Source organism: Pelodiscus sinensis, chromosome 19 (assembly GCF_049634645.1).
Source record: "Pelodiscus sinensis isolate JC-2024 chromosome 19, ASM4963464v1, whole genome shotgun sequence".
Lineage (NCBI taxonomy): Eukaryota > Metazoa > Chordata > Testudines > Trionychidae > Pelodiscus > Pelodiscus sinensis.
In genome coordinates, this window is record NC_134729.1 from 13,614,516 (window position 1) to 13,642,053 (window position 27,538).

At 48.5% G+C, this 27,538-nt stretch overlaps 1 protein-coding gene across 5 annotated transcripts in view; it reads right to left on the minus strand.

Annotated features, from left to right (window-relative positions):
* Positions 1 to 27,538, minus strand: part of LOC102446028 (adhesion G protein-coupled receptor E3-like) — a 62,934-nt gene that overhangs the window by 15,742 nt on the left and 19,654 nt on the right. For 2 of the 5 annotated variants that reach the window (XM_075902432.1, XM_075902433.1), the window contains exons 3-7: positions 22,950 to 23,039; positions 21,454 to 21,513; positions 18,564 to 18,695; positions 15,672 to 15,827; positions 14,251 to 14,318 (exon numbers count right to left, since the gene is read on the minus strand). In XM_075902432.1, coding sequence (XP_075758547.1) covers positions 14,251 to 14,318; positions 15,672 to 15,827; positions 18,564 to 18,695; positions 21,454 to 21,513; positions 22,950 to 22,980 — 447 coding nt within the window. In that variant the 5' untranslated portion in view covers positions 22,981 to 23,039. Of the gene's footprint in view, positions 1 to 14,250; positions 14,319 to 15,671; positions 15,828 to 18,563; positions 18,696 to 20,619; positions 20,760 to 21,453; positions 21,514 to 22,949; positions 23,043 to 27,538 lie in introns of those variants that run through there. The other 3 variants (XM_075902434.1, XM_075902435.1, XM_075902436.1) reach the window with 3 other exon arrangements.

Here is a 27,538-nt window from a genome sequence, read left to right on the forward strand (position 1 = left end):
TCATGGGAGATGTAGTCTGACCAGGGACCCTGGCTTGTCAACTAAAAGGGGGAAACCAGGCACCTGAACTCCGGCTCCCAGAAGGCAGTGCACCAGCATCGCATGATAAGCCAATCTGATCGCCTACTATATTTGCTTTTCTTACTGCGCATCGGCATGGTTTCTTCCTGTGCCTTTAATAAGGCTTCTTTAAAATACTGCTAGCTCTCCTGGACTCCTTTCCCCTTCATGTTAGCATCCCAGGAAATCCTGCCCATCAGTTCTCTGAGGGAATCAAAGTCTGCTTTTCTGAAGTGCAGGGTGTGTATTTTGTTACTCTCCTTTCCCTCTTTTGTCAGTTGTGTCAAGCCAACAAGATAGCCTTCTTTGATAGAATAACAAGCCTTGTGGATGGGGGAAGCAATAGATATGGTGTACCTTGACTTAAGTAAGGCTTTTGATACTGTCTTGTGTGACCTTCTCATAAACAAACTAGGGAAATTAAACTTAGATGGAGCTGCTATAAAGTGGGTGCATAACTGGTTGGATAACCATAGCTATCAGTGGTTCACAGTAAAGTGGAGGGGAATATTGAGTGAGATCCCGTAGAGATCAGTTCTGGGACTGGTTCTATTCAATGTCTTTATTGATGATATATATAATGCATAGAAAGCAGAGGCATAGCGAAGCTGTTACATGCCCATGGGCAAAGGCAAAATTTGCATCCCCCCCATGGGGCAGGGCCCTGAACCTTGAGCACAGCTGAGCCCAACCCTGGGAGAAGTGGGGAGAGCTTGTACCATGTCTTCTCCCACCCCCTCCAGTTTGGGGCTGGGCCCCTGCATGCACTAACCCGCCAACAGAGATGGAGAAGGTTGGGCTGAGGGCAGAGAGACGGGGAGGAAGCTCCAGCAAGTGGCACAGGGTGGAGAAGGAGGAGCAGGCAAGCTGAGGGATGACAAGAGGAACAGAGAGGGACTAAATTGGTGGCCCCCTAGCATGGCATTCAGGGGCAACTGCCCCCCCTGCTGCCCCTCGCCACACCACTGTAAATAATTCACCTCTTAGGATATTTATCATTTCCTGTATTACTTATTTTACTAACTACAGACAGATATAAATTACAGTTTTTGTGGTTTACATTCTGATAAATAATTTTTTCTTTAATTTGTTCATCTCCCATTCTCATTGGGTGCGTCTAGACTGGCAAGAGCGCAAAAACTTGCCAGCTGTCTACACTGGCCGCTTGAATTTGCGCAAGAGCACTGACGTTCTAATTTAAGAATTCAGTGCTTCTTGCGCAAATACTTTGACGCTCCCGCTCAGGAAGGGGAAGTTACTCACCTGGTGTAGTAACGATCGTTCTTCAAGATGTGTCCCCGTGGGTGCTCCACTCTAGGTGTTGGGCTCATCCCGGCGCTGCTTATCAGAGGCTTTTCATAGCTGTAGTCGGCCGGACCGCGCATGCGCGGCAGGTTCCGCGCGCCATTTCTCCAGTCACGCAGTCCAGCCCCTTCGCCAGTTCCTGTCACCGTCCAGAATCTGTAACAAGATAAGGAGACAGACCCGGAGCGGGGAGGAGGGCGGGACGTGGAGCACCCACGGGGACACATGTTGAAGAACGATCCTTACTACACCAGGTGAGTAACTTCCCCTTCTTCTTCGAGTGGTCCCCGTGGGTGCTCCACTCTAGGTGACTACAAAGCAGTAGTCAAGGTGCGCACCGGGTCAATGATCTTGTGCAGAGGCTAGAACTGCAAACACTACTGCTGCGTCCGGGGCCCAGCGCCGCACTATAGCATAATGATGAACAAAAGAAGTGCTTCTTTAAATGTCGCTGAGAGGGACGCCTCGGGCAAAGGCAGTGGAGGTGGCCACTGCTCTAGTGGAATGAGCAATAGGTTGAGAAATGAGAGGCCTTCGTTTGAGTGAATGGTATGTCGAGATGCAATCGGTAATCAGTCTAGCTATACGTTGACTCAAAAGAGGATTGCCTTTGGAACGTTGTGCTATGGATACAAGCAGCCTGTCCATACGTCTCCATGAACGGGTTCTTTCTATGTAAAAGGCGAGAGCTCATCGCACGTCGAGCGTGTGAAGCAAGGCCTCTGATGGAGAAGAATGAGGCTTGGGATAAAAGGCAGTTAAAACTATAGGCTCATTGATATGAAAAGAGGTATTGACCTTGGGGATGAACGCTGGATGCTGGCGCAATATCACCGTGTCCTTTGAAAAGGATGTGTAAGAAGGACTTGCCATTAATGCTCCTAGTTCGCTGACTCTGCGTGCCGAGGTAATCGCCAATAGAAATACAACTTTCATTGTTAACATTCGCAGCGATATTGTCACATTACCGAATTGGAGGGAAGCAGCCAGGTCGCTGCTGCACCCCTAGGTGGGGGTGTTGGTCCCAGAAAATGGTATAAAAGGGAGCCATGTGGGAGCTTATTGTTTGCTGATCCTGTGTATGCTATTTATGTGAGTGTATAATGTCTGTGTGTGTAGGTAGGAATCTGTAATCTGCGTGGAAGCTGAATATTTCCCTGAATGTGGTTAAGCATTGCTATGGACAGGCTGATTAGCCAGGCCCTGTGGGACAATGGCATTTAATGGGCCGAGGACACACCTAAAGAATGGGGGCTGTCACCTGAGAGCAGCCAGCAGGGAACACAGAGATTGGCCTCTGTCCAGGTGACCTGCTACATACTAGAAGAGGCCAGGAAGGAGGTATAAAGAGGCCATGTGGTCAATGCCATTTGGTTCTCAGCTCAGCACTTCATCCCAGAGGCAGCACTGCAGGGATCGAAGAGCCAGGAAGACCTGTGAACCCATCCTGATGCTAGGATGTGCAACAAGAACTTTTAAACCAGCAGCTGTAACATCTCTGCTAGAGCCTGCATCAAGGACTGGGAGATTCGGTGCATGTAACGTACTATTCTTTAACAACCTGACTCTCATGCTTTTCTTTCTTGTGATAATAAACCTTTAGTTTTAGATTCTTAAGGATTGGCCCAGCGTGATTTGTGGGTAAGATCCAGAGGGTAAATTGACCAGGGATCTGTGGCTGGTTTCTTGGAACCGGACAGGACTTGTTCGGGGTAGGTGGTATTGGGTGCTAGGACCCCCCCACCTGTGTATGAGGCCCGGGGCCATCCGGGGCACGGATATGGCTGGGGTGTCGGAGGGGTTTTGCTTGTGAGGCTTCAGGCAGGCAGCTGAAGCGTTTTGTGGGACTGGTTTGTGGCCTGTTTGGAGAGGTCACCAGTCTGGGGGCTGTAAGGAGCCCCGGATTTGAGCAATTCGCCCTGAGCGGACGCTCGATGAACTTTATATTTTGCACCGATGAACTTTATATTTTGTGTCGGAGCGGTGGTCGACTTCTGTTCGTTTATTATCAAGCGGAGAAAATCGAACGTGCTTCTGGCTAACGAGATCATCTGCATGGTCTCTTGATGCGTTGGGGCCTTTATGAGGCAATCGTCTAAATAAGGGACTATGAGGACGTGCTGGCGCTGTAGATATGCCGCCACTACCGCTAGAGTCTTTGAGAAAACTCTGGGAGCTGCCGCCATGCCAAAGGGGAGGATCCTGTATTGGTAATGGTCGTTGTTTATTACGAAGCGTAGAAAGCGTCTGTGCCCCGGGTGGATTGTAATGTGAAAATACGCGTCTTGCAAGTCGAGGGCCGCAAACCAATCGTTGTGATTAAGAGATGGAATTATTGTGGCTAAAGTCACCATCTTGAAATGCCTTTTCTGCAGATAACGGTTGAGATGGTGCAGATCTAGAATCGGTCTCCATCCTCCTGTCTTCTTTTCCGTCAGAAAGTAATGGAAATAAAAACCTTTCCCTCTGAACTCTTTCGGGACTTTTTCTATGGCTCCGATGGCCAGCAGGCGTAGAGCCTCCTGTCGCAAAAGAGTGTCGTGAGAGAGGTCCCTGAAAAGGGACGGGGTTGGTGGATGGGTGGAGGGTATAGAAGCAAAGGGGATGGTGAAACCTGATGTTACTATTTCCAATACCCATTTGTCGGTGGTTATTTCGGCCCAACGATTGTAATAAGGCTGAAGGCGATGATGGAAGATGGGTGTGGTCTTGGTAGTGATGGCGACGATGATTGGTATGACTGCGCCCTCGACAGAGGAGTCAAACCTTTTGTTTAGTGTGTGGTACGTTGGTCGCCCTAGATGGCTGAGGGCGTCTACGTTGGGGTCTTTGTTTGGATCGATTGTGATCAAAGGGACGAGGTTGTTGCCTTTGAAATTGAAAGTCATATCGCCTCTGATACTGGAAGTATCTCTGGCGACGGAACGGTGGTACATACATGCCAAGTGTACGAAGGGTCATACGTGAGTCTTTTCCAGTGTGCAGCACCTCATCAGTTTTGTCTGCAAATAATTTCAATTTGTCAAAGGGCAGGTCTTTGAATTTCGCCTGCAAATCTCTAGGGGCCCCAGTAGCAGCCAACCATGATGCTCTACGCATGGATATTGCGGTGGCTATTGATCTCGCTGCCATGTACGCAACATCCATGGCTATCTGCAGACTGGCCCTGGAGCAAGCATACCCCTCCTGTACCACGGTGCGGAGTATGGCTTTATCCTCTTCAGAGGCATTCTGGGCAAGCCCTGCCAACTTGGCAATGTTATCAAACCCGTGGTTGGACAGAAGTGCCACGTAATTGGCAATGTGAAGAAGGAGGGTAGACGAAGAATAAACCTTCCTCCCGAAGATGTCCAGTTTTTTGGCCTCTTTTTCCACTGCCGCATTCTTTACCTGTGGACTCTTGGCACGATTAAGGGCTGCATCTTCTACTAGGGAATTCGGCTGGGAATTCGCTTTGACGTAGGTGGGGTGGAGGCCGGGGTGTGCCAGATCTCCGAGGCCGGTTCGAGAATAGCCTCGTCAATTGGGAGTGCTGCTCTTGACTGTTGTCTCGGGTGTAAGTTCTTCAGCAACTTGTATTGTTTGGTGTGCACATCCGTCATCTGAACGTTCTGCGTGTGCGCCACCCGTTTAAAAAGATCTTGGAATTCTCGACCGTCGTCAGGGGGTGAACTGTCTCCTTGAAACACAGCCTCGTCCAGAGAGGATGAAGAAATGTCAGCTGGAGATACTGTGCACGGAGGAACATCCTCATCTGAAATTTGACCCTCCTCAGGTTCGGACATCTGAGGGGGAGGCGAAGGAGCAACCGCCGGAATGTTTGGCGATGGGACTGCCTGCCTTAATGAACCCACCGGGGATTGGTGTCTATGCTGCAAGACATGGCAACTACAGGAGTGAGGAGGAGAACGAGAGCTTGTGTAGTGATGAGAAGAATAGTCTCTCTCTCCATGTAGATAGGAGCCGTCGGGAGATGGTCTCCTGGATGAATAGGCAGTACTGTATCTGCTGCCATAAGACCTCGAGGGTGAACAAATTGGTGAGCGAGACCTAGAAGTATGCATCCCAAAATGTTGTATGGGGTGCCTGTAAACATAAGTGTAATGCGGCCTCGAGTGGCGGTGCGGAGAACGCGAGCTGTGATGATAACGAGGCCCCCTTGGAGAACGGTATCGCGGGGGTGAGGGAGATGGTGCCGGCAAAAAAATCGGTGATGGAGAAGGAGATGCTCTTCTAGGAACTGACTTCCTTTGAGCTTTTCTAGGTACGGCCGAAGGCATGGCGCAGGGCTCGTCAGCGGAGGAACGCTTGGAGACCTGATCCTCATTGTCTAAGACCAGTATTGGGGAGTGCCGCGCCTATGAAGCTGGGGAGGCTAACTCTGCTATCGGTGCCTTAGGTAGAACCGAGCTGCGATGGTCCACCGGTACCGTGCTTGTTTTCTTTATAATTTGCGGTGCCGATCCCGGCACCATAGTGTGACTGCCACTCGGCGCCGTATCAGGTACCATGGGCATTCGGTGCCCTGGTGCCGCCTGCTCTGTCGGTGCCGCTGGTTGAAGCGGTGCCGGCTGCGGTGCCGTATCGTGCCTCCCGTGCTTCTGCACCATCGGTGCCGAGGTTGTAGGGTCAGGCACTCTCATAGACTGCCGCCCTTGAGTCGGCGGTGCCGATTTCTTCCCCGCCTTAACGGCGGTCGACGATGCCGGAAGAGGAACGCCCCACAGACTTATGCCTGTGTGATTTTTGTTTCGCGGGCTGATAACCTGTTCCGGAGGTACCCTGCTGGTCACCCTCACTGATCTTAGATAGAGGGGCCGCGGTCAGGGATCGTGCCGGGGAGACTTTTTTCCCCTTCTTTTGAGTCGACCCGCTCTGCGGTGAAGACCTCCTCTTGCGCTCCATAGAGGGATCTCCTTGAGGCATTTCAGAAGGCTGCAGAGCCTTATCAAATAGGATGAGCTTCAGCCTCATGTCTCTGTCCCTACGTCCCCTGGCCGTTAATTTGGAACAGTGAGCACATTTGCTCGGCACATGGGACTCCCCCAAGCAGCGTATGCATGCGTCGTGGCCATCGGACGCTGGCATGGGGTCTTTGCACAAAGAACATTTCTTAAAACCCGGTGAACCGGGCATTTTGAATATCCTGGGTTTAAAACAGTAGATAAAACTAGAAATAACAGTAGCCTTAACTAACTACGTCAAACTTAAAAAAAATTTTTTTTAAACAGATAACTAACTACCTAACTAACGCTAACCATAACCTGAGGAAAACTAATGAAAATTTTTAACTTTTCTATTGAAAGGAGCTGCCTCTGAGGAGAGACTCAGATCTCCATCAGCAACCTAGGACGGTTGAAAGGAACTGGAGAAGGGGCCGGACCGCGTGACTGGAGAAACGGCGCGCGGAACCTGCTGCGCATGTGCGGTCCAGCTGACTACAGCTACGAAAAGCCTCCAATCAGTGGCGCCAGGACGAGCCCGACACCTAGAGTGGAGCACCGATGGGGACCACTCGAAGAAGAATAAGCCCTTTTGCGCAAGAATACTTGCGCAAGAGGGCCAGTGTAGACAGGCACCTTAATTTTTTGCGCAAGAAAGCCTAATGGCTAAAATGGCCATCGGAGCTTTCTTGCGCAAAAGCGTGTCTATACTAGGCATGGATGCTTTTGCGCAAAAGCACTTTTTGCGCAAAAGCATCCGTGCCAATCTAGACGCTCTTTTGCAGAAATACTTTTAATGGAAAAACTTTTCCGTTAAAAGTATTTCCGCAAAATCATGCCAGTCTAAACGCAGCCATTAGGTTCATGTCTTCTACATAAAAAATGTCAAATGCTTAAAATATGTAAGTTTTATAAAACACAAGAGAAATAAATGTTAGACACCCTAAATATGAATTTCATCCCCATATTTCAATCAAGTATTTCAAATGACTGTTATAGCAAACGAGAAACTCATTGCTTTAATGAATAAAAGGTAAAAAGATTTAGAGTGTATCAAATTTATTGTAAGCAATCTGTAATGCTTCCTAACTGCCTGGTTACTTACCTAGTTAACCTAGTTGTGTTTCATACTATCGCCCAGTGATAAACTCCATCATAGTTATGTCACGAATCATGGGTAGTGTGAATGGTTAGCATGAGTGCATGAGTGAATCTACAGTAAATGAGCTGAAGAGAGGCCATCCAGGCAAGAGCCCCGGAGGATTATGGGCTTGTTTACAACTTTAAGAAAAAGGACTGTGAAATAAGAGAACTGTGTATGCAGCTGAGGCAGCGTTCCCAGCATTGCCAGATAAGAAAAAATAACAAGGGAAGAATCTAACCAAGGACAGATCATTGTTTCACACTCATGGGCTGTGTCTACACTGGCCCCTTCTTCGGAAGAGGCATGCTAATTTCTAACTTTGGAATAGGGAAATCCGCGGGGGATTTAAATATCCCCTGCGGGATTTAAATAAACATGGCCGCCGCTTTTTTTCCGGCTTGGGGATAAGCCGGAAAAGAGCGTCCAGACTGGAGCGATCCTCCAGAATAAAGCCCTATTCCGGAGGATCTCTTATTCCTACTTTTCCCCAAGCCGGAAAAAAAGCGGCGGCCATGTTTATTTAAATCCCCCGTGGATTTCCCTATTCCAAAGTTAGAAATTAGCATGCCTCTTCCGAAGAAGGGGCCAGTCTAGACGTAGCCATGGTGAGGCAAGCAGTGCAAAAACCAGATATTTCTGGATCGGTCGTAAGAAGAAGGGGGTGTCACTAACGGACATCACCCCAACTGGACTGTGTGTAACCAGTAGATGGCATTTCACTGGACTGGCTGCTGCCGAGTGGATATATACCACACCATTTTCCCCCCACAATTTGGAGTCCATCAATTTGGCATATTGGGGTGACGTGCATGTCGGATTTCTGCCTCAACCAAATCAACCAATATTACCTGTGGTCTGGCCAGCCCCAGAGGATGAATGTGTGACAGTGTGAGTGTGTTAAATTGGATTAAGAATTAGACTGCTAAATTGGGATAAGAATTAAATTTAAATTGTTAAATATTCCATTTAACTATTTTTTAATGCCTTTTTATGCTTGCAATGCCTTTTAATGTTTTTCACTGTTTGTTTTAATTGTTTTAGTATTAAATATATAGATATAGATATAGATATAGATATAGATATAGATATATAAAGAGAGAGAGAGAGAGAGAGAGAGAGATTTTAAAATTTCCTCCTGAATTGCTTGCAATAAACTTGTCAAGGGTACAGCCTATCTGCTGTGGATCTCTTGTTCTGTGAGCTGGTCATATTACATGGTCAGGAGCTCTGTTTGCTCAGCTTGATCACTCAAGCAGCAGCAGCGCCCTCTTGTGACTGTTATGAATGAAATAGATTAACTTACCTGTTAAAATAACACTCAGAAAAACTTTTAAATAAAACTAACACACAATAGAAGAATCACCCTCACTTTCTTGAAAACACTTGAAGCAATAAATAGCCTAAGGCTAAGGTTACACTGCAAGAGTGGCTTTCAGTCTGCCACAAAGACTTTATCCTTTAGGCTGCTGTGAGATTCTATCCTTGGCTACGTCTAGACTGGAATGATTTTCCGCAAATGCTTTTAACAGAAAAGTTTTTCCGTTAAAAGCATTTGCGGAAAAGAGCATCTAGATTGGCATTGATGCTTTTGCGCAAAAGCACTTTTTGTGGAAAAGCGTCCATGCCAATCTAGACACGGTTTTGCACAAGAAAGTCCCGATCGCCATTTTCGCCATCGGGGCTTTTTTGCGCAAAACAGTTTTTAGCTGTCTACAATGGCCCTCTTGCGCAAAAGCATTTGTGCAAGAGGGCTTTCCCCCGAGCAGGAGCAGCATAATATTTGCGCAAGAACACTGACAATCTTACATTAGATCATCAGTGTTCTTATGCAAATTCAAGCAGCCAGTGTAGATGGTTAGCAAGTTTTTCCGCAAAAGCGACTGCTTTTACGGAAAATGTTGCCAGTCTAGACGCAGACTTTAAGTAAAAGAGAGAGGTCTCTCTGAGCTGCTCTTCCAAATTTCACATAAGCCATTCACCTGAAGCCATAGATGTCAAGATTCAAGGCCAGCTTTGCCTTTGGCAGTCTGCCTCACCAGGTGTTCACAATCACAAAGTCCGAACACATATAATACTTTTAGTTAAGAAAGCCATGTTAATCCCAAGTCTCTGCTAGGCCTGGGAGATGTGGGTGACCTATAGAAAACACCAGCATTTTCTTTGAAAAATCTGCAACAAAACGTGGGTGGATCTATCACTTCAGTAATACCAACTCCTTTAGAATTGAGGCTCTGATTATCCAGCACCAGCTGCAGTAGAGTGGGTATTGTGTGCATGTCTGATATATTTTTACCAAAACTCCTGCCTGCCCAGCTCACCAAAGGAGAAGGGAAACAGGAAGGCCAAAAGGAATGGTACAGAGCAGTGTTTCTCAACCTTTTTTTTATAAGCTTCAAAGAGGTAGCCCAGTTAGTCTGCAACAGGAAAAATTTTAAAAATGACCAATAGTCTAGTAGCACTTTAAAGACTAACAAAACATGTAGTGGTATCATGAGCTTTCCTGGGCAGAAGTAGGTTTTGCCCACAAAAACTCATAATACCATCTACATGTTTTGTTAGTCTTTGAAGTGCTACTATTGTTTTTTAAGTTTTTCCTTTTTTTACAAAGTACCTTAAAAAAAAATTATAACTATCCTCAATGCACCCACCCTTCTCCCAGAGCCAGGCACATCTAACTCACTGCTCTAACCCAATGCCCCACCCCTCCCCCAGAGCCAGGCACCGGAGGTATGGGACGGTAAGGTAACCCTACCTTTAAAGTGGCCATTCCTGCCACCTGGCCCTACTGCCTCAGTTTGATTGCAGTTTTTACAGGGAGCCAGCACATGACCCGCCAGCTCCCCACTCGCCACTATGCGTGGGCCTGTGCACTCCAGTCCCACCCCAGCCCTCCCCTCCCCGCTCAAACCCAATGCACTCTCCACATCAGATGCACATCCTCTAATGTGATATATGCCCTCAAGTGCCAATAATGCCCCTCTGCCATGTGTATTGGCCAAACTGGACAGTCTCTATGACAAAGATATTAGATATTCGAAATGGTAACAAACATAAATCTGTATGTGAACATTTTAATCTGCCCAGGCACTCATTAATGGACTTAAAAGTAGCCATTCTTCTACAATGGAATTTCATAAGTCAACTACAGAGCTTGCAGAATTGACTTTCATCTGAAAATCTGACACCTTCTCACTTGGTTTGAACAAAAACTTGAACTGGTTAACATATTATAACACCAGCTTTCTTTACATTAAACACTCTACTGACATCAAAAGCTAAGTATGGAACACTTCCAGTCCTCTCAATAAGCCTCATTAGTACCAGGACTACAATTGACAGGTAACTTTTTTTGTTTCCTCTCTCCTTTCTTATTCTTATTTTTACAGTCAAGATCATCTCAGTTGAAGAAATGGGTTTTGCCTACAAAAGCTCATGATACTAGATGTATATTTTTTTTAGTCTCAAAGGTGCCAGAGGACTACTCGTTTTTTAAAAAATTGCATCAAGGGAGGTTTAGTTTGGACATTTGGAAAACCTTCTTAACTGTCAGGATATTTATACACCAGAACAAATTGCGTGGGAAGGTTGTGGGCTCACCATTACAGGAGATTTTTAAGACGGGGTTGGACAATCCCCTGTCAGGGAAGGTCTCGATAATATCTAGTCCTGCCATGAGTGCAGGAAACTGGACTAGCTGTCTCGAGGTCCCTTGCAGTCCTACGATTCTGTGATAGTACAGGAAGATGATGAAGTCAGATATGAATTTATAAGCAGAATGGGAAAGGCATGCACTAATGGAGAGAAGGGAGGGAGGGATCTGCTGAAAACACCTGTCACACAGAAAAGGGAAGCCCTAGAAGTTGGTGGCCAGGCCTGCACTTCTATATGGCTCTGAATGCCAGGGACCGAGAAAGAGCCAGGAGCTGACCTTGAAGACAGAGGAATGAAAAGTGGACTGAAGTGGAGATGAATGTAGGAGATAGCTGTGTAGAGAGTCTCTGGGTTAAGCTAAAAGGGGTAAAAAACGAGGGTGATATCATGCTAGGAGTCTACTACAGGCCACCTAGCCAGGTGGAAGAGGTGGATGAGGCCTTTTTTAAACAATTAACAAAACTATCCAAAGCCCAAGATTTGGTGGTGATGGGGGACTTCAACTATCCAGACATTTGTTGGGAAACTAATACAGCGAGGCACAGGCTATCCAATAAGTTTCTGGACTGCATTGGAGACAACTTTCTGTTTCAGAAGGTTGAAAAAGCTACCAGAGGAGAAGCTGTTCTGGATTTGGTTTTAACAAATAGGGAGGAACTAGTTGAGAACTTGAAAGTGGAAGACAGTATAGGGGACAGTGATCACGAAATAATAGAGTTCATGATCTTAAGGAAAGGTAGAAGGGAGACCAGCACAATTGAGGTAATGGATTTCAGGAAGGCAGATTTTGATAAGCTCAGAGAACTTGTAGGTAAGGTCCCATGGGAAGCAAGACTGAAGGGAAAAACAACTGAGGAGAGTTGGAAGTATTTCAAAGGGACGTTGTTATGGGCCCAAAAGCAAACAATTCCGCTGTGTAGGAAAGATAGAAAATATGGCAAAAGACCAGCTTGGCTTAACAAGGAGATCTTGCACGATCTCAAAATAAAAAAGGAGTCATATAAAAAATGGAAACTAGGACAACTAACAAAGGATGAATATAGGCAAGCAACACGGGAATGCAGGGGCAAGATTAGAAAGGCAAAGGCACAAAATGAGATCAAACTAGCTACAGGCATAAAGGGAAACAAGAAGACTTTTTATAAATACATTAAAAGCAAGAGGAAGACCAAGGACAGGGTAGGCCCACTGCTTAGTGAGGAGGGAGAAGCAGTAACAGGAAACTTGGAAATGGCGGAGATGCTCAATGACTTCTTTGTTTCGGTCTTCACCGAGAAGTCTGGAGGTGTGCCAAACGTAGTGAATACAAGCAGAGAGAGGGTAGGTTTAGAAGATAGGATTCACAAAGAACAAGTTAAAAGTCACTTAGGAAAGTTAGATGTCAGCAAGTCACCAGGTCCTGATGAAATGCATCCCAGGATACTCAAGGAGCTGATAGAGGAGGTATCTGAGCCTTTAGCTATGATCTTTGAAAAATCATGGCAGACAGGGGAGATTCCAGAAGACTGGAAAAGGGCAAATATTGTGCCCATCTATAAAAAGGGGAATAAGAACAACCCAGGAAACTACAGACCGGTCAGTTTAACGTCTGTCCCAGGGAAGATAATGGAGCAGGTAATTAAGGAAATCCTATGCAAACACTTGGAAGGTAATAAAGTGATAGGGAATAGCCAGCATGGGTTTGTGAAGAACAAGTCATGCCAAACTAATCTGATAGCTTTCTTTGATAAGATAACGAGCCTTGTGGATAAGGGAGAAGCGGTGGATGTCATATACCTAGACTTTAGTAAGGCATTTGATACGGTCTCGCATGATATTCTTATTGATAAACTAGGCAAATATAACTTAGATAGGGCCACGATAAGGTGGGTGCATAATTGGCTGGATAACCGTAGTCAGAGAGTTGTTGTTAACGGTTCTAAATCCTGCTGGAAAGGGATAACAAGTGGAGTTCCTCAAGGGTCTGTTTTGGGACCCATACTGTTCAATATCTTCATCAATGATGTAGATATTGGGATAGAGAGTACGCTTATTAAGTTTGCGGATGATACCAAACTGGGTGGGGTTGCGACTTCTTTGGAGGATAGGGACATAATTCAAAATGACCTTAGAAAGTTAGAGAAATGGTCAGAGGTAAACAGGATGAGGTTTAATAAAGAGAAATGCAAAGTGTTCCACTTAGGAAGGAACAATCAGTTCCATACATACAAGATGGGAAGCGACTGTCTAGGAAGGAGCATGGCGGAAAGGGATCTAGGGGTCATAGTGGACCACAAGTTGAATATGAGTCAACAGTGTGATGCTGTTGCCAAAAAAGCAAATATGATTCTAGGTTGTATCAACAGGTGTGTTGTAAGCAAAACTCGTGAAGTCATTCTGCCGCTCTACTCTGCACTAGTTAGGCCTCAGCTGGAGTACTGTGTCCAGTTCTGGGCGCCACATTTCAAGAAAGATGTGGAGAAATTGGAAAGGGTGCAGAGAAGAGCGACAAGAATGATTAAAGGTCTAGAGAACATGACCCATGAAGCCAGGCTTCTTGAACTGGGCTTGTTTAGTTTGGAAAAAAGAAGATTAAGGGGGGACATGATAGCGGTTTTCAAATATCTAAAAGGGTGTCACAAGGAGGAAGGAGAAAATTTGTTCCTCTTGGTTTCTGAGGACAGGACAAGGAGTAATGGGCTTAAAGTGCAGCAGGGGAGGTTTAGATTGGACATTAGGAAAAAATTCCTAACTGTCAGGGTGGTCAAATATTGGAATAAATTGCCAAGGGAGGTGGTGGAATCTCCTTCTCTGGAGATATTTAAGAACAGGTTAGATAGACATCTGTCAGGGATGGTGTAGGTGGAGCTTGGTCCTGCCTTGAGGGCGGGGGGCTGGACTCGATGACCTCTTGAGGTCCCTTCCAGTCCTATGATTCTATGATTCTATGAAAAGATTAAGCTGGATGTTTGGAGTTACAGGGTAGGAGGATGAGGAGGATTGGGCCCCAGCGATACAAGGAACAAACACAGTATTGGCCTGATCTTGGATGGGCACTATATGGGCTACTGTAAACCAACAGCAAAGGTATTTCTCTGGGAATTTCCACCGTGGTGACACAAAATGCAGGGCTAAATTCCAAACAATGACTGATGAGTTCAAACGTACCTGTGGAGAGCGACTCCTGCACGATTCTTTCATTCCCTCGAACTTGGTGCTGCAGTTCATGCTGGGCACTTGGAGCAAGGGGGAGAGAGGAGCAGACGTTAGAACTTTCCTTCACATTTTCATATCAAATCTCTCCTGCCTGGGGAGAAATCCCCTTCTCTTCCCAACCCAGATGGCCGTTCTCAGCCTCATGCCAGTCCTATGCTGCCAATAGTTTAACACACTGCTACTACAAAACTCCCTCCCTCCCTTCCCATCTCACTCTGCCTCTCCCCTCCATTTACATTTTGCTTTGCCCCTCCCTATGCTGCTGACCCGTGCCTCCTCCCCTCCCAGCCCACATAACCCTGGCATTCTGTCAGCCTGCAGCTGATCGGAGTATGTCCCAAGATGACTGGATGAATTTGAGGGCATTTTAGATCTGCTGCTACTCTTTTAGAAAGCTCCTGGGAGGGGGTGAAGTCATCCAGCATTGTTGGGGGCAGTGGTATGATTGCCTCCCCACCCCAGCCCCTGCAGTCCCTAACCAGAGCCATTATCCTCACCCCAATACAAAGTCCCTACTCTAACCCAGAGCTCCCTCCTGCACCCCAAAACCCTCAGTTCCAATCCCATCCCAGAGCCAACACCCCAGGCTGGATCCCTCATCCCCTCCCATATCCCAACCCACTCCTGCACTGCACAGCTGTTGCCCACATTACAAACTCTCCACCCCACTCTTCAGCCCAGAGCCCCTCATGCACCTCAAAGCCCTCATCCAAAGCCCCAGAGTCTGCAATGCCAACCAGAGCCCTCAGCCCCTCTCCAGCCCATACTTCCTGCCCCAACCCAGCATCCCTCCTGCATCCTGAATCCTTCATCTGGCCCCACCCTAAGCCTGCACCTCCAGTTAGAGCCCTAACCCCAATCCCTCCGGTATCGCAAGTGCCTGTTCCAACCTGGTAAAAGCAAGTAAGACTAGGGGAAACTAGCCACTAAGGCAGAGGGAATGTAGTAGTCGGAGGTGGGGCTTTGGAGAAGGGGCAGGGATATGTGTTCGGTTTTGTACTATGAGAAAGTTGGCAACACTAATCTGGGTGTTGGTGCTGAGCCTGTGTCCCGACCCCTAAGGCCAGTGGGGGCAGCACATGTTGGCCTGTATCTGGCAGCAGTAGGCTGCGAGCTGAGGCCAGCGAGGGTCCCCTCTCTTCTCCCAGGTGCCTCCCTGCAAACCTAGTGAATTATTCCCAATCCACAGGCTAAAATAGGGGATATCCTGCCCCTCCCCCTCCCCCCATGCTGGGATAGCTATCAAGGGTCAAAACTGATCATCGCCCCAGTGAGTCAATCAGCAGCCTCTGGTACAGCACCAGGCCTGGAATGAGTGCGGAAGGTGAGGAGGGGTCTCAGCAGGGCAGGGTGGGGGCCAGAGCAGAACTCACCCCGGCAGCTGTTCTCACTCGCGTTCGGGAATCTGGCTTTCCCAGAGCTGGACTCGTAGCCATCGGCGCAGCTGCAGTTGAAACTCCCAGGCTGGTTGATGCACTTGGCGTCGGGTCCGCAGTTTACTGGATTGGGCCCCAGACACTCGTCGATATCTGCAACAGGAGGGATGCTCTGCTCAGCCCTGGCAGGGAGACGTTCCCCGTTCGCCCGCCCCCCCACTGACCTGACAGCAGGAGCCCCAGGACCCAGGTGACCGGTGCCCTGAGCATTCAGCACTCACAGGTCAGATTCACAGCAACACTAAGGTGTTGGGCCCCTCTGGCAACATCATGGCCTCTGACAGCGTCCCTCCCCCCCTCCTGTGCAGGGACCTCCCCAGCCAGCATGGAGCCAGTATAAGGGCCCTGTCCCCACCCCATCGCAGGGGCTGGATGGGGACATGGCCACACCCCCTGCACTGTGGCTATTCTCTGCTCCCGAGGCTAATGCAGGGGGGGATCGGGGAAGGTGACCAAGTTTCCGGTTTTTGACCAAACACCTGGTTGAAAAGGGACCCTGGCGGCTCCAGGCAGCGCTGCTGATGGGGCCGTTCTAAGTCTGGTCTGTGGTGCTGCAGGGCTAAGGCAGGTGAGTCCCCACCTGTCCTGGCATCGCGCTGCGCCTGGGAAGTGGCCAGCAAGTCCAACTTCTCAGGGGGACCACGGAGCTGCTCAGAGCACCCACACTCCATTGATCAGTTTTTTCTATGGGCAGGAGCAGTGAGCGGAGCCTCTTATCACCCTGGGCCTAGTCTAGGTGCTGAGCCTGCTGGCCACTTCTGGAGCCACATCCCAGAGCCTGCACCTCAAACCAGAGCCATCACCTGTCCCGAACAAAAACTCCCTGGTCCAACCCAGAGCTCCTTCCTGTACCCCAACCCCTCGAACTCCAGCCACATCCCAAAGCCAACACCCCAGCATGGATCCCTCAACCCCTCCCACACCCTAACCCACTCCTGCACTCCGCAGCTGCTGCCCACATTCCAAAACTCTCCACCCCACTCTTCAGCCCGGAGCCCCCTCATGCACCTTAAAGCCCTCATCCGAAGCCCCAGTCTGCGACACCAACCAGAGCCCTCAGCCCCTCTCCAGTCCATACTCCCTGCCTCATCCCAGCACCCTTCATCTGGCCCCACCCTAAGCCTGCGCCTCCAGTCAGAGCCCTCACCCCGTCCCATGTCCCAGCTGCCTGCTCTAGCCTGATAAATGTGAGTAAGGGGAGGGTGAACAAGCCAGCAAGGCAGGGTGGCTGCCTTGGTGAGTGGCGGGGAGGGCCTCAAGGAAGGGGCAGAACCACAATGGTCAGTTTTGTATTATGAGAAAGTTGGCAACAATAATCGGGTGTAGCTGGGTTGTCTAGTGCTGAGCCTGTTTCCTACTCCCTGGAATAGTTGACAGAAAATCTATCGACTATTTGATTAGGGAAGTAATCGCATTTTAACATCCATAGTCTGCAATCTGCCTGGCTCCGTCCCTCACACTCGTTGATATCTGCAATGCACAGAGCCAGTCCCCTTTATCACCCACCTGCATTGACCTGGGAGACAGAACCCAGGTGTCCGGGGCCCTTAGATGTCAGTGAGACAGGACTCCTAAGGGCATTGCCTGGGCTGAAGACAATGACACCTGCTGGAAACACACCAGACCTGGCCCTGCCATGACAGAATCCCCTGTAAGGTCTCAGGAGAACCTTCCTGACCGGATGAGGTATGTGGCTGTTATTTGCAATTGCTCCCCACAAATCGGAGCTGGTTGTTCTCACCCCAGTAGCACCAGGCTACAGCATTATGAGACATAACAAGGTTCAAAAATAACTAGCAAAATTCATGGGGGACAGGTCCATGGATGGCTGGTAGCCAGGATGGGCCGGGATGGTGTCCCCAGTCTGGGTTTGCCAGAAGTTGGGAATGGGCGACAGGGGAGGGACCACTTGATAATACCATTCTGTCCACTCCCTCTGGGACACCCAGCACTGGTCGCTGTGGGGAGACAGGACACCGGGCTGGACGGACCTTGGGTCTGACCCGTGTGGCCGGTCTGATGTTCAGGCCATTCAGCATTTCAAGTCTCACAGCACCATTCCTGTTGTCCAGCTGGCTGGCCTGCTCCATGGAACTCCACATTTATCTCCCCCCGGGTGCCTCACCCTTGCTCTGCCTTGAGGCCTTGCCCCCTCCGTACCCTTCCTCTAAGGCCCTGCTCTCATGCCACCTCGTACTGCACCTGCTATGTCCTTCCCCAACAGCTCTTTCCTTGCCCTGCCTCTCCCCATCCACCCCCACCGCAAGGCTTTGCCCTCACTCTGCTTCTTCCACACCCAATCCAGCCCCTCTTCCAAAGCCCCTGCAGCTCCCTGCTTTCCGCCCTCCCCTAAGTGCCTCCCCCTGCCCTTGGAGAGCTGATCAGAGGCACCTTCCAAGAGAAAACCAAAACATTTTCCAAAAAATTTCCATTTCAGTGGATTCAAAATAATTCCTTTTCCAGTTCAGGCAGTAACTGATCACTCGGCTGCACCCAGCTCCTCTCCTACGTCAGCCGGGCACTGGGGAAGCCTCCCTCAGAGCAGGCAATGGTTCTGGTTGTATTGCCCAGCGCTGGCCCCGCTCCTGCAAGGGGCTGGTCACCTCCAGGGGGCACTGGGGACCAACCTCGACTCCCGTTGAACTGAGGGAACTCAGCATCCCTCAGGACGTGCTCAGCACCCCGCAGAATCCTGCACCCAGCACCACTGACTGTGATTCTGGGACCCAGGCCTGAACAGTCAATGGCCAGCCCTCTCTCTCATTCCCAGGGCACTGCTCACTCCCTGAGTGCGTGAGCCATCTCAGGTCAGACAGGGAGCCCCGTTACCATCGCAGGTCGATTGGTCAGTGAAGAAGCGACTCCCTCGTGACTGGAATCCATCCAGGCAGGCGCAGTGGGTGCTGTTCACACACTTGGCATTTAGTGTGCACATTAGGTCAGGGCAGATCTCAGCGACAGCTGTTGGGAATGGAAACCAGAGTGAGTCACCCTGCACCATCTGTTCCCTTCCCCCAGTTCATCTCATGCCCTGCGAGCCCCTGTGCATGTGCTCCAAACAGCTCTTCAGCCCCACATCTCCTACTCACTCAACGACCAGGCTGGAGCTAGCAGTGCTCAGCTACGCTGAGGCCCTGCTGGGCCATTCTGGCAGTGGCATGGTATCTGACAGCCCCCTACCGCATCCTGTACAAGGGCCTCCCCAGCAAGTCTGGAGCCAGCCTAAGGGCCCTGCCACCAACCCATCACAGGGAATGGATCAGGCATGGTCACACCCCCTGCACTGGGACTATTCTCAGCTCCCGAGGCTAATGGGGGAGTGGATCAGTGGAGAGGGACCAAATATCCAGTATTCAACCAGGCGCCCGGTCGAACAGGGACCCTGGTGGCTCTAGACAGCGCTGATGTAGGGGCCATTCAAAGTCCAGTCAGTGGGGCTGGGGGGCTCAGGCAGACGAGACCCCATCGGTCCTGGCACCGCCCTGTGACTATTGAATTCTGATATGAACACGACAAACGTGGTTGCAATCACTGTCCTGTGTCTGCACCAAACCTTGTGCAACGGGGCCAAGTGAGGGGTCTGTGGAAAGCTCGTGAGTCGCTGGCTCTGTTCATACTACTCCTGGGCAGGTACCATTTCTGTATGTGCGGTGAGGAGCAGTGGCTCTGTGCTTGTATTGCAAATGTTTGCTTCTGTGGGATTATCAACAGGCCTCACTGACCTGTAGCGGGGGGGGGGGAGAAGGTTGCCCTCACGTGACTAGCAGCACTTCTCTGACAATGCACCTCGAGTGGGGCCAGCCCACAGGTGAGGAACTTTGCTGTGACCCTGCAGACCAGCAGGTCAGCGACGGCTGCTACGGACTGAGTCCCGCACGGACAGGTGACCTGCTCACATGACACACTCCGATTGGGGAGGTACTTTCACACGGGGGGAACAATGGAATTCCCTCCACAGGGGCAGGGGTGTAAAAGGGCCCCAGAGATTCCTCCGTTTGTCTTCATTCAGCTCATCACTTCTGAAGTAGCTTTGCTATGAACTGAGCCCGGGAAGAATGATAACCGAGCCTGAGGATGTGTTCCAGATACAACAAATTCATCTGTCTCTGCTACAAGCCTTCACCAAGAACTTCTTATTTTCATGTACGTGATTTGATTCCTTTAACAATTTTACTGTCAACATTTCCTCTTTCACTAATAAACTTTTAGATTGTAGATAATACAGGACTGGCCCCGCTTGCTCTTTTGGTAAATCTGAGGTATAAATTGACCTGGGAATGTGGCTGGTTCTTTGGGAGCAGAAGAACCAGTTTGGAGTTGGTGTCATTGGTTTTCCTAACCTCTCTTCGGTGTAAGGAGGGTGCTTGGTTGTGGCCCAGGACAGCTGGAGTGTCTATGGGGGTTGCTTGTGTCACTCCCTGCTGGCCAGTGTGATGAACAGAAGGTTTCTTTGTGACTGGTTTGGTACCTCATGCTGGAGGATTCCCAGTCTTCAACTATAATTTCACCCCGATTTGGCTGTACCACCAGACAGGCTACATCACACACCCTGTGCCTGGGAAGTGGCTAGCACGCCCAGCTTCTAGGCAGGAAGGTCTTGGAGCTGCTTGCACTGCCCAGGTCCCATTGGCCGGTTCCACCAGTGGGCAAGAGGGGCAAGCGGAGACTCTTAACACGCCTACCCGAGCCCAGGTGCTGAGCCTCCCAGACACTACCAGGGTGCAGCGTGGAGCTAGGTGCAGCTGGCTTAGCCTCACAGCATAGCTGAGCAGTAGCCCAGGCCCTTCTCCCCGCTTCCCTGACCTAACCCCCTTTCTCACCTCCTAGCCCAGACAAGACTGACCCATCCCCCAGGCCCTACTCCTCAGACTGGTGTCAGCCCCACCTCTCCTTTGTCCTCCTTCCAGATCCAAGGTGTTATCTGCTGTCCCCTGGTCCTCAGGACTTGAGAGACTGAACATACTTCCCCAGTGAGTCACTGGCTTCCCCTTCTCATGCAGATAGTGCTGCAGTGCCCCGGGGAAACTGAGGAGCACACATACACACAATAAAGCAAACCATAAATGTAACAACAGAGTGAACACAGGACTACAACAGTGGACAACACCCCCACTACATCACACCCTCCTACACACCAAACTCCATGTCCCCAGCTCCACCCAAGAGTCTGCATGGCCAACCAGAATCCTCAGACCCTCCTGAATACAAACTCCCAGCCCCATCCCAGCCCCCCTTCCTGCACCCTGCACCCTCGTCTGATCCCACCCTGAGCCTGCACCCCAGTTAAAGCTCCCACCCCCGTCCGTATCCTAACTGCCTGTCCCAGTCTGGTGAAAGTGAGTAAGGGTGGGAGGGAGCTAGGTACCGAGGGAGGGGAAATGTAATGAATGGAGTACTAGCCGGCTAGTACTCCAATCCTTGCTGTCTGCTCCCCAACCCCGGGCAGAGAGTGAGGACAAGAGACACCATCAGGAGGCATGACACTTGGTAGGAGGAGTCACGTTAAAAAGACAGCGGCCTAGGGACAGACTAGAACCTGTAAGCAGAGCGGCGAGAGAGACTGAATGGACAAACGGACACAGAGGAACTAAACCTCACACAGAGCAGCAAAGCCTGCATCAGCTTCACAGCTGAGACACATTCTGCGTGGGGCTCTTGAGATGGGCACAAACGCATCCCACACGGCTTTGCGTTCTCTTCCGCCAACCTGGGAACTTACCCATTGACGTTTGAATGCTCCCTGGTGGCACAGAGGGGACTAGGATCATGAGGAGAAATACTGGGAAAAAAATAAAAAATAAATATGTTTCTTAAAATTTTATACAAATAGAAATAAGCAAGAGACAGAGACAGAGAGAGAGGTCTCCTAGCCCCTGTCCATGACCAAATTTTGCTTGATTACTGTGATTCTAGTATAAATCCAATTAAGTTAATTCTTCCATTAATAACTGTTATTACCATAGTAATTATTTAGGAACCCCGGCTTTGTGCCATTACAGAAACCTAGATTAATCAGCTACCTCAAAATTTCCCTTGTGCACTGGTTCTGTGTTACAGCCCTCCCTCCCCCACCCCAGAGGTGAGTGGTAGGGTCAAGATACTTCTATGCTCTGACTATTGCCAGCTGCTGAATGGTCCCTTGGGCCAGGGATGCTTCAGGAGGAATCGGGAAGGCTTTAGGCTGCTTGCAGGCATCAAACTAATCTGCAGTTATCCCCTGGGATTCAGTGGTTGTGAACGTGGCTGGAAGCATCTTAGACCCATCCATGTCTTGGTCTCATGGGGTATGTCTACACTAGCACCCTAGTTCAAATTAGGGAGGCTAATGTAGCCATTCGAAGTTGCAAATGAAGCCCGGGATTTAAATATCCCGCACTTGATTTGCGTCTTCCCAGCCGGTCGCCATTTTTTGAAATTTACAAGTCCAGACTAACTGCCCGCGTCTACATGCGGCAGGGACCCGGTAGTTCAAATTAAAGCCCTAATTTGAACTACCTGATAAACCTCATTTCAGGAGGAATAACAGGTAGTTCGAACTAGGGCTTTAATTCAAGCTACCGGGTCCCTGCCACATGTAGACACGGACAGTTAGTCCGGACTTGTAAATTTCAAAAAATAGCGACCGGCTGGGAAGATGCAAATCAAGCGTGGGATATTTAAATCCCGGGCTTGATTTGCTACTTCGAATGCCTACATTAGCCTCCCTAATTCGAACTAGGGGGTTAATGTAGACATACCCATGGTGAGTTCCTCTCAGCCACCCCAGGAATCTCACCCATAATTCTAAGGGTGTTTCAGTAAGTCTGGATGAAGTCTCAATTAGTGCAACATGAGCATGGGAGGGACCAGAAGAAATTGCCTGTCACACCAAAGTAAGTATAAATTCGAGCTCTAGGAGACTTAGCTGGGCTTGCTCTGACCAGCTGGCGTATGAGAAAATGGCGTGTGGCCGTGTTTGAGCAAGTAACAGGAGAGGCTCCCTGTCCCGACCACATCCCTGTCCAAAGCCACAGGTAGGCACTCAGGGCAGCTAGCCCCTCCCCCTCTGTTCGGACACTTCTCTGTGTAGCACGCAGCTAAACGAGCACTAGCCCAGCTGTCTCTTCCCCCGCTGGAGCACACACCTTCCAGCTCTCGTGCAGATGGACACATGGACCCCTCTGGGCTCTCCGGGCCCCTCCCCTGATTCCAGCCCATGGACTTTGTTCCACTCACCCAATGGACGCACGTCCCCGCGGGGTCCCATGGTGGCTCCGACACTCTCAGGAGAGGCTGAGCTCTGAGGGCTCTGAGCTTTGCAACTTCCTTATTTTGGAGAAATTAGGCAGGAAGCCAAAGTGACTCAAGCCCTTGTTTCAGATCATATCAACCTAGAGTACCGCGCACGGCAAAACACTGTCCAGCCTGCCCTGCCCTCCCTCATCTGCCAGCCCCATACTTCGAAATGGCGGAGATGCTCAATGACTTCTTTGTTTCGGTCTTCACCGAGAAGTCTGGAAGAGTGCCTAACGTAGTGAATACAAGCAGAGAGAGGGTAAGTTTAGAAGATAGGATACACAAAGAACAAGTTAAAAATCACTTAGGAAAGTTAGATGTCAGCAAGTCACCAGGTCCTGATGAAATGCATCCCAGGATACTCAAGGAGCTGATAGAGGAGGTATCTGAGCCTTTAGCTATGATCTTTGAAAAATCATGGCAGACAGGGGAGATTCCAGAAGACTGGAAAAGGGCAAATATTGTACCCATCTATAAAAAGGGGAATAAGAACAACCCAGGAAACTACAGACCGGTCAGTTTAACGTCTGTCCCAGGGAAGATAATGGAGCAGGTAATTAAGGAAATCATATGCAAACACTTGGAAGGTAATAAAGTGATAGGGAATAGCCAGCATGGGTTTGTGAAGAACAAGTCATGCCAAACTAATCTGATAGCTTTCTTTGATAAGATAACGAGCCTTGTGGATAAGGGAGAAGCGGTGGATGTCATATACCTAGACTTTAGTAAGGCATTTGATACGGTCTCGCATGATATTCTTATTGATAAACTAGGCAAATATAACTTAGATAGGGCCACGATAAGGTGGGTGCATAATTGGCTGGATAACCGTAGTCAGAGAGTTGTTGTTAACGGTTCTAAATCCTGCTGGAAAGGGATAGCAAGTGGAGTTCCTCAAGGGTCTGTTTTGGGACCCGTACTGTTCAATATCTTCATCAATGATGTAGATATTGGGATAGAGAGTACGCTTATTAAGTTTGCAGATGATACCAAACTGGGTGGGGTTGCAACTTCTTTGGAGGATAGGGACATAATTCAAAATGACCTTAGAAAGTTAGAGAAATGGTCAGAGGTAAACAGGATGAGGTTTAATAAAGAGAAATGCAAAGTGCTCCACTTAGGAAGGAACAATCAGTTCCATACATACAAGATGGGAAGCGACTGTCTAGGAAGGAGCATGGCGGAAAGGGATCTAGGGGTCATAGTGGACCACAAGTTGAATATGAGTCAACAGTGTGATGCTGTTGCAAAAAAAGCAAATATGATTCTAGGTTGTATCAACAGGTGTGTTGTAAGCAAAACTTGTGAAGTCATTCTGCCGCTCTACTCTGCACTAGTTAGGCCTCAGGACAAGGAGTAATGGGCTTAAAGTGCAGCAGGGGAGGTTTAGATTGGACATTAGGAAAAAATTCCTAACTGTAAGGGTGGTCAAATATTGGAATAAATTGCCAAGGGAGGTGGTGGAATCTCCCTCTCTGGAGATATTTAAGAACAGGTTAGATAGACATCTGTCAGGGATGGTGTAGACGGAGCTTGATCCTGCCTTGAGGGCGGGGGGCTGGACTCGATGACCTCTTGAGGTCCCTTCCAGTCCTATTATTCTATGATTCTATGATTCGTTACTTTGCAGTGAGACCCAATGGGGAAAACCGAGCACAGTGAAGATGGCCCAGCTCCATTTTACAGATTCACAGAAATGGAGAGTTGTGAGGGACCTGAGGAGCTCAAACAATCCACCTCCAGGTGCTGAGGAAGGACCAAGCGGACCTAGAACATCCCTGGCAGGTGTTTGTCCAAACTGTTCTTAAAGCCTGCACTGACAAGGACTCCACAACCCCCTCAACGCGTGTTCCTCTGCTGAACCATCCTCAGAGTTAGAAAGTTATTCCTGATATCTAACTGGCTTCTGCCTTGCTGCTGACTACATCGGTTCCTTCTTGTCCTATCCTTGGGGGACCTGGGTGCCACTTATCATGGTCCTTGTTATAACAACCTTTTACATATTTACATATTTGCAGTGTTATCAAGTCTCCCCTCAGCCTTCTCTTCTATGCACAGAACATGCCCAATTCTTTCAACCTTTCCTCATGAGTCATCTTTTCTAACCCTCTGCTCATTTCTCTTGCTCTCCTTGGCTCTGTACAGTTTGTCCTCATCCTTCTCTTAGATCAGTGCCCAAATCTGGACATGGTACTTCCACACCAAATAGCATCACCTCCCATCTCTACCCAACCTTCTCTGGCTATACATCCCAGAGTGACATCTGACTCTTATCAACAGCCTCACACTGTAGACTCACATTTCCTTTGTGGTACACCAGAAACCTCAGACTTGTACTGCAGTTTTGCTGTCAAGCCAGGGAGTCTCTATACCCCCCTGACAAGTTTTGCACCCTCCTTATAGACTAGAGGAAACTAGCACGTTTCCTTATTTGAAGAAGGAAAATGTCATGTTGGGATTGGTCCTGCCTTGGGCAGGGGGCTAGACTTGATGACCTTCTGAGGTTTCTTCCAGCTCTATGATTCTATGGTTTCTAGGACTGTATTGAAAGACTTATTAAATTCTATACCTCTTTCCCTCATCTACTAGCCTACATGCCTATGAAGGAAATTGCATCTGTGTGGCATGATTTATTCTTGACAAAAGGATATTCCTCATCACTTTATTTTCCTCTAAGGTTAAATAAATTGGTAATGTAATCATTTGTTCCAGTATCTTTCTGGGAACTGAGTTAGGCTGTCTGGTCTATAATTCCTCAGTTCTGCCCTTTTTTTTGGAAGACAGGCACTGTTTGTCCTTGTTAGTGTAGACTATAGGGCTATCCTGTTTGCTTGCCTATAGATATATACAAAAATGTGTACCTTGAAGTGTCCTGTCACATATCCAAATTTCTGTTTTATTCCAAAATATCTGACTTTGGTGGAAAACAAAGCAATATATAATTGTTAGCTCATAAAAACCCTAATAAAATTAATAAGAATATAAATAAAGCAAAACAAACTATTCCATAATTAATTTAAAGGGTAATAAATTTGTTTAAACCTCTGGTGTAAATGTTGAATTAAAAATAGATTATAAATCAGGAATTATTATTTTCATTATTCTAAAATACAAATCTAATAGGTATAAGCCCACTGCTAATGATGGGAAAGGTGAAGGTGATGAGAAAGATAAGGGCTAACACCTCAGTTGTTCTAAAAACAAATGACGCAAGTATGTGATATAAAAATATAAATGTGCATTCCCTACCTTGTTTGTATCTGTGCTAAATGTATTAATAAATTATATTTATAAATATACAAAAGTTCCTACAGAGTAAGAGTTGCAACTGTGCACATCAGAATTCTCAACAAGAAAATCATTAAATATTAAGCCTAGTCTTAAAACAAAAACCTATCAACTCTAAAGGTGGTAACAAAATTTATAAGCAATCTTAAATCAGGCAACATTAGGAACCTTGCCCATCCTCCAAGAGATCTGGAAGGTAATCACCAATGGTTCAGAGGTTGCTTCAGCTAGCTTCTTAAGTACTCTGGTGTGAATTTCAACAGACACTGCCAAGTTGCATAGATCTAACTTAGCTAAAAATATTCTTTGCTAGTCTATATGGGTATGTCTACACTACCCCGTTAGTTCGAACTAGCGGGGTAATGTAGGCATACTGCACTTGCAAATGAAGCCCGGGATTTGAATTTCCCGGGCTTCATTTGCATAAGCGGGGAGCCGCCATTTTTAAAACCCCGCTGGTTCGAACCCCGTGCAACGCGGCTACACGGGGCTCGAACTAGGTAGTTCGAACTAGGCTTCCTATTCCGAACTACCGGTACACCTCGTTCCAACGCTCCTCGTGGAACGAGGTGTACCGGTAGTTCGGAATAGGAAGCCTAGTTCGAACTACCTAGTTCGAGCCCCGTGTAGCCGCGCTGCACGGGGTTCGAACCAGCGGGGTTTTAAAAATGGCGGCTCCCCACTTATGCAAATGAAGCCCGGGAAATTCAAATCCCGGGCTTCATTTGCAAGTGCAGTATGCCTACATTACCCTCCTAGTTCGAACTAGGAGGGTAGTGTAGACATACCCTATGTCATTTCCCTATTCTGGCCACTGTTCCTTCCCTCACGTTAATATTAACTGGTGTTATGTATCTGGTCACAATTAGGAATGTTAAGGACTAGTCGACTACCCGATAAGCAAATGCCAGATAGAGGCAGCAAAAGGGGGGAAAGATGAGGTACTTCAAAGCAGCAGCCACACATGGAACCCGGGCTCCATGTGGCACTGCCCCCTTTGAAACTGATCCTGGGGTCAGCTGAGGAGTCCCCAGCTGATCCTGGGCTCCAAGCGGCGCTGCCACTTTTAAATGCCAGGGGAGCCCAGAATCAGCTGGGGACCCCCAAAATCAGCTGGGGACCCCCAGCTGACCTCAGGTTCAGTGCCAGCTTTGAAATGTACAAGAGTCCCTAGTGGGTTCTCTTGTGCATTTCAAAGAGGAAGTGTAGCATGGAACCTGGGGCCAGCATGGAACTCTGAG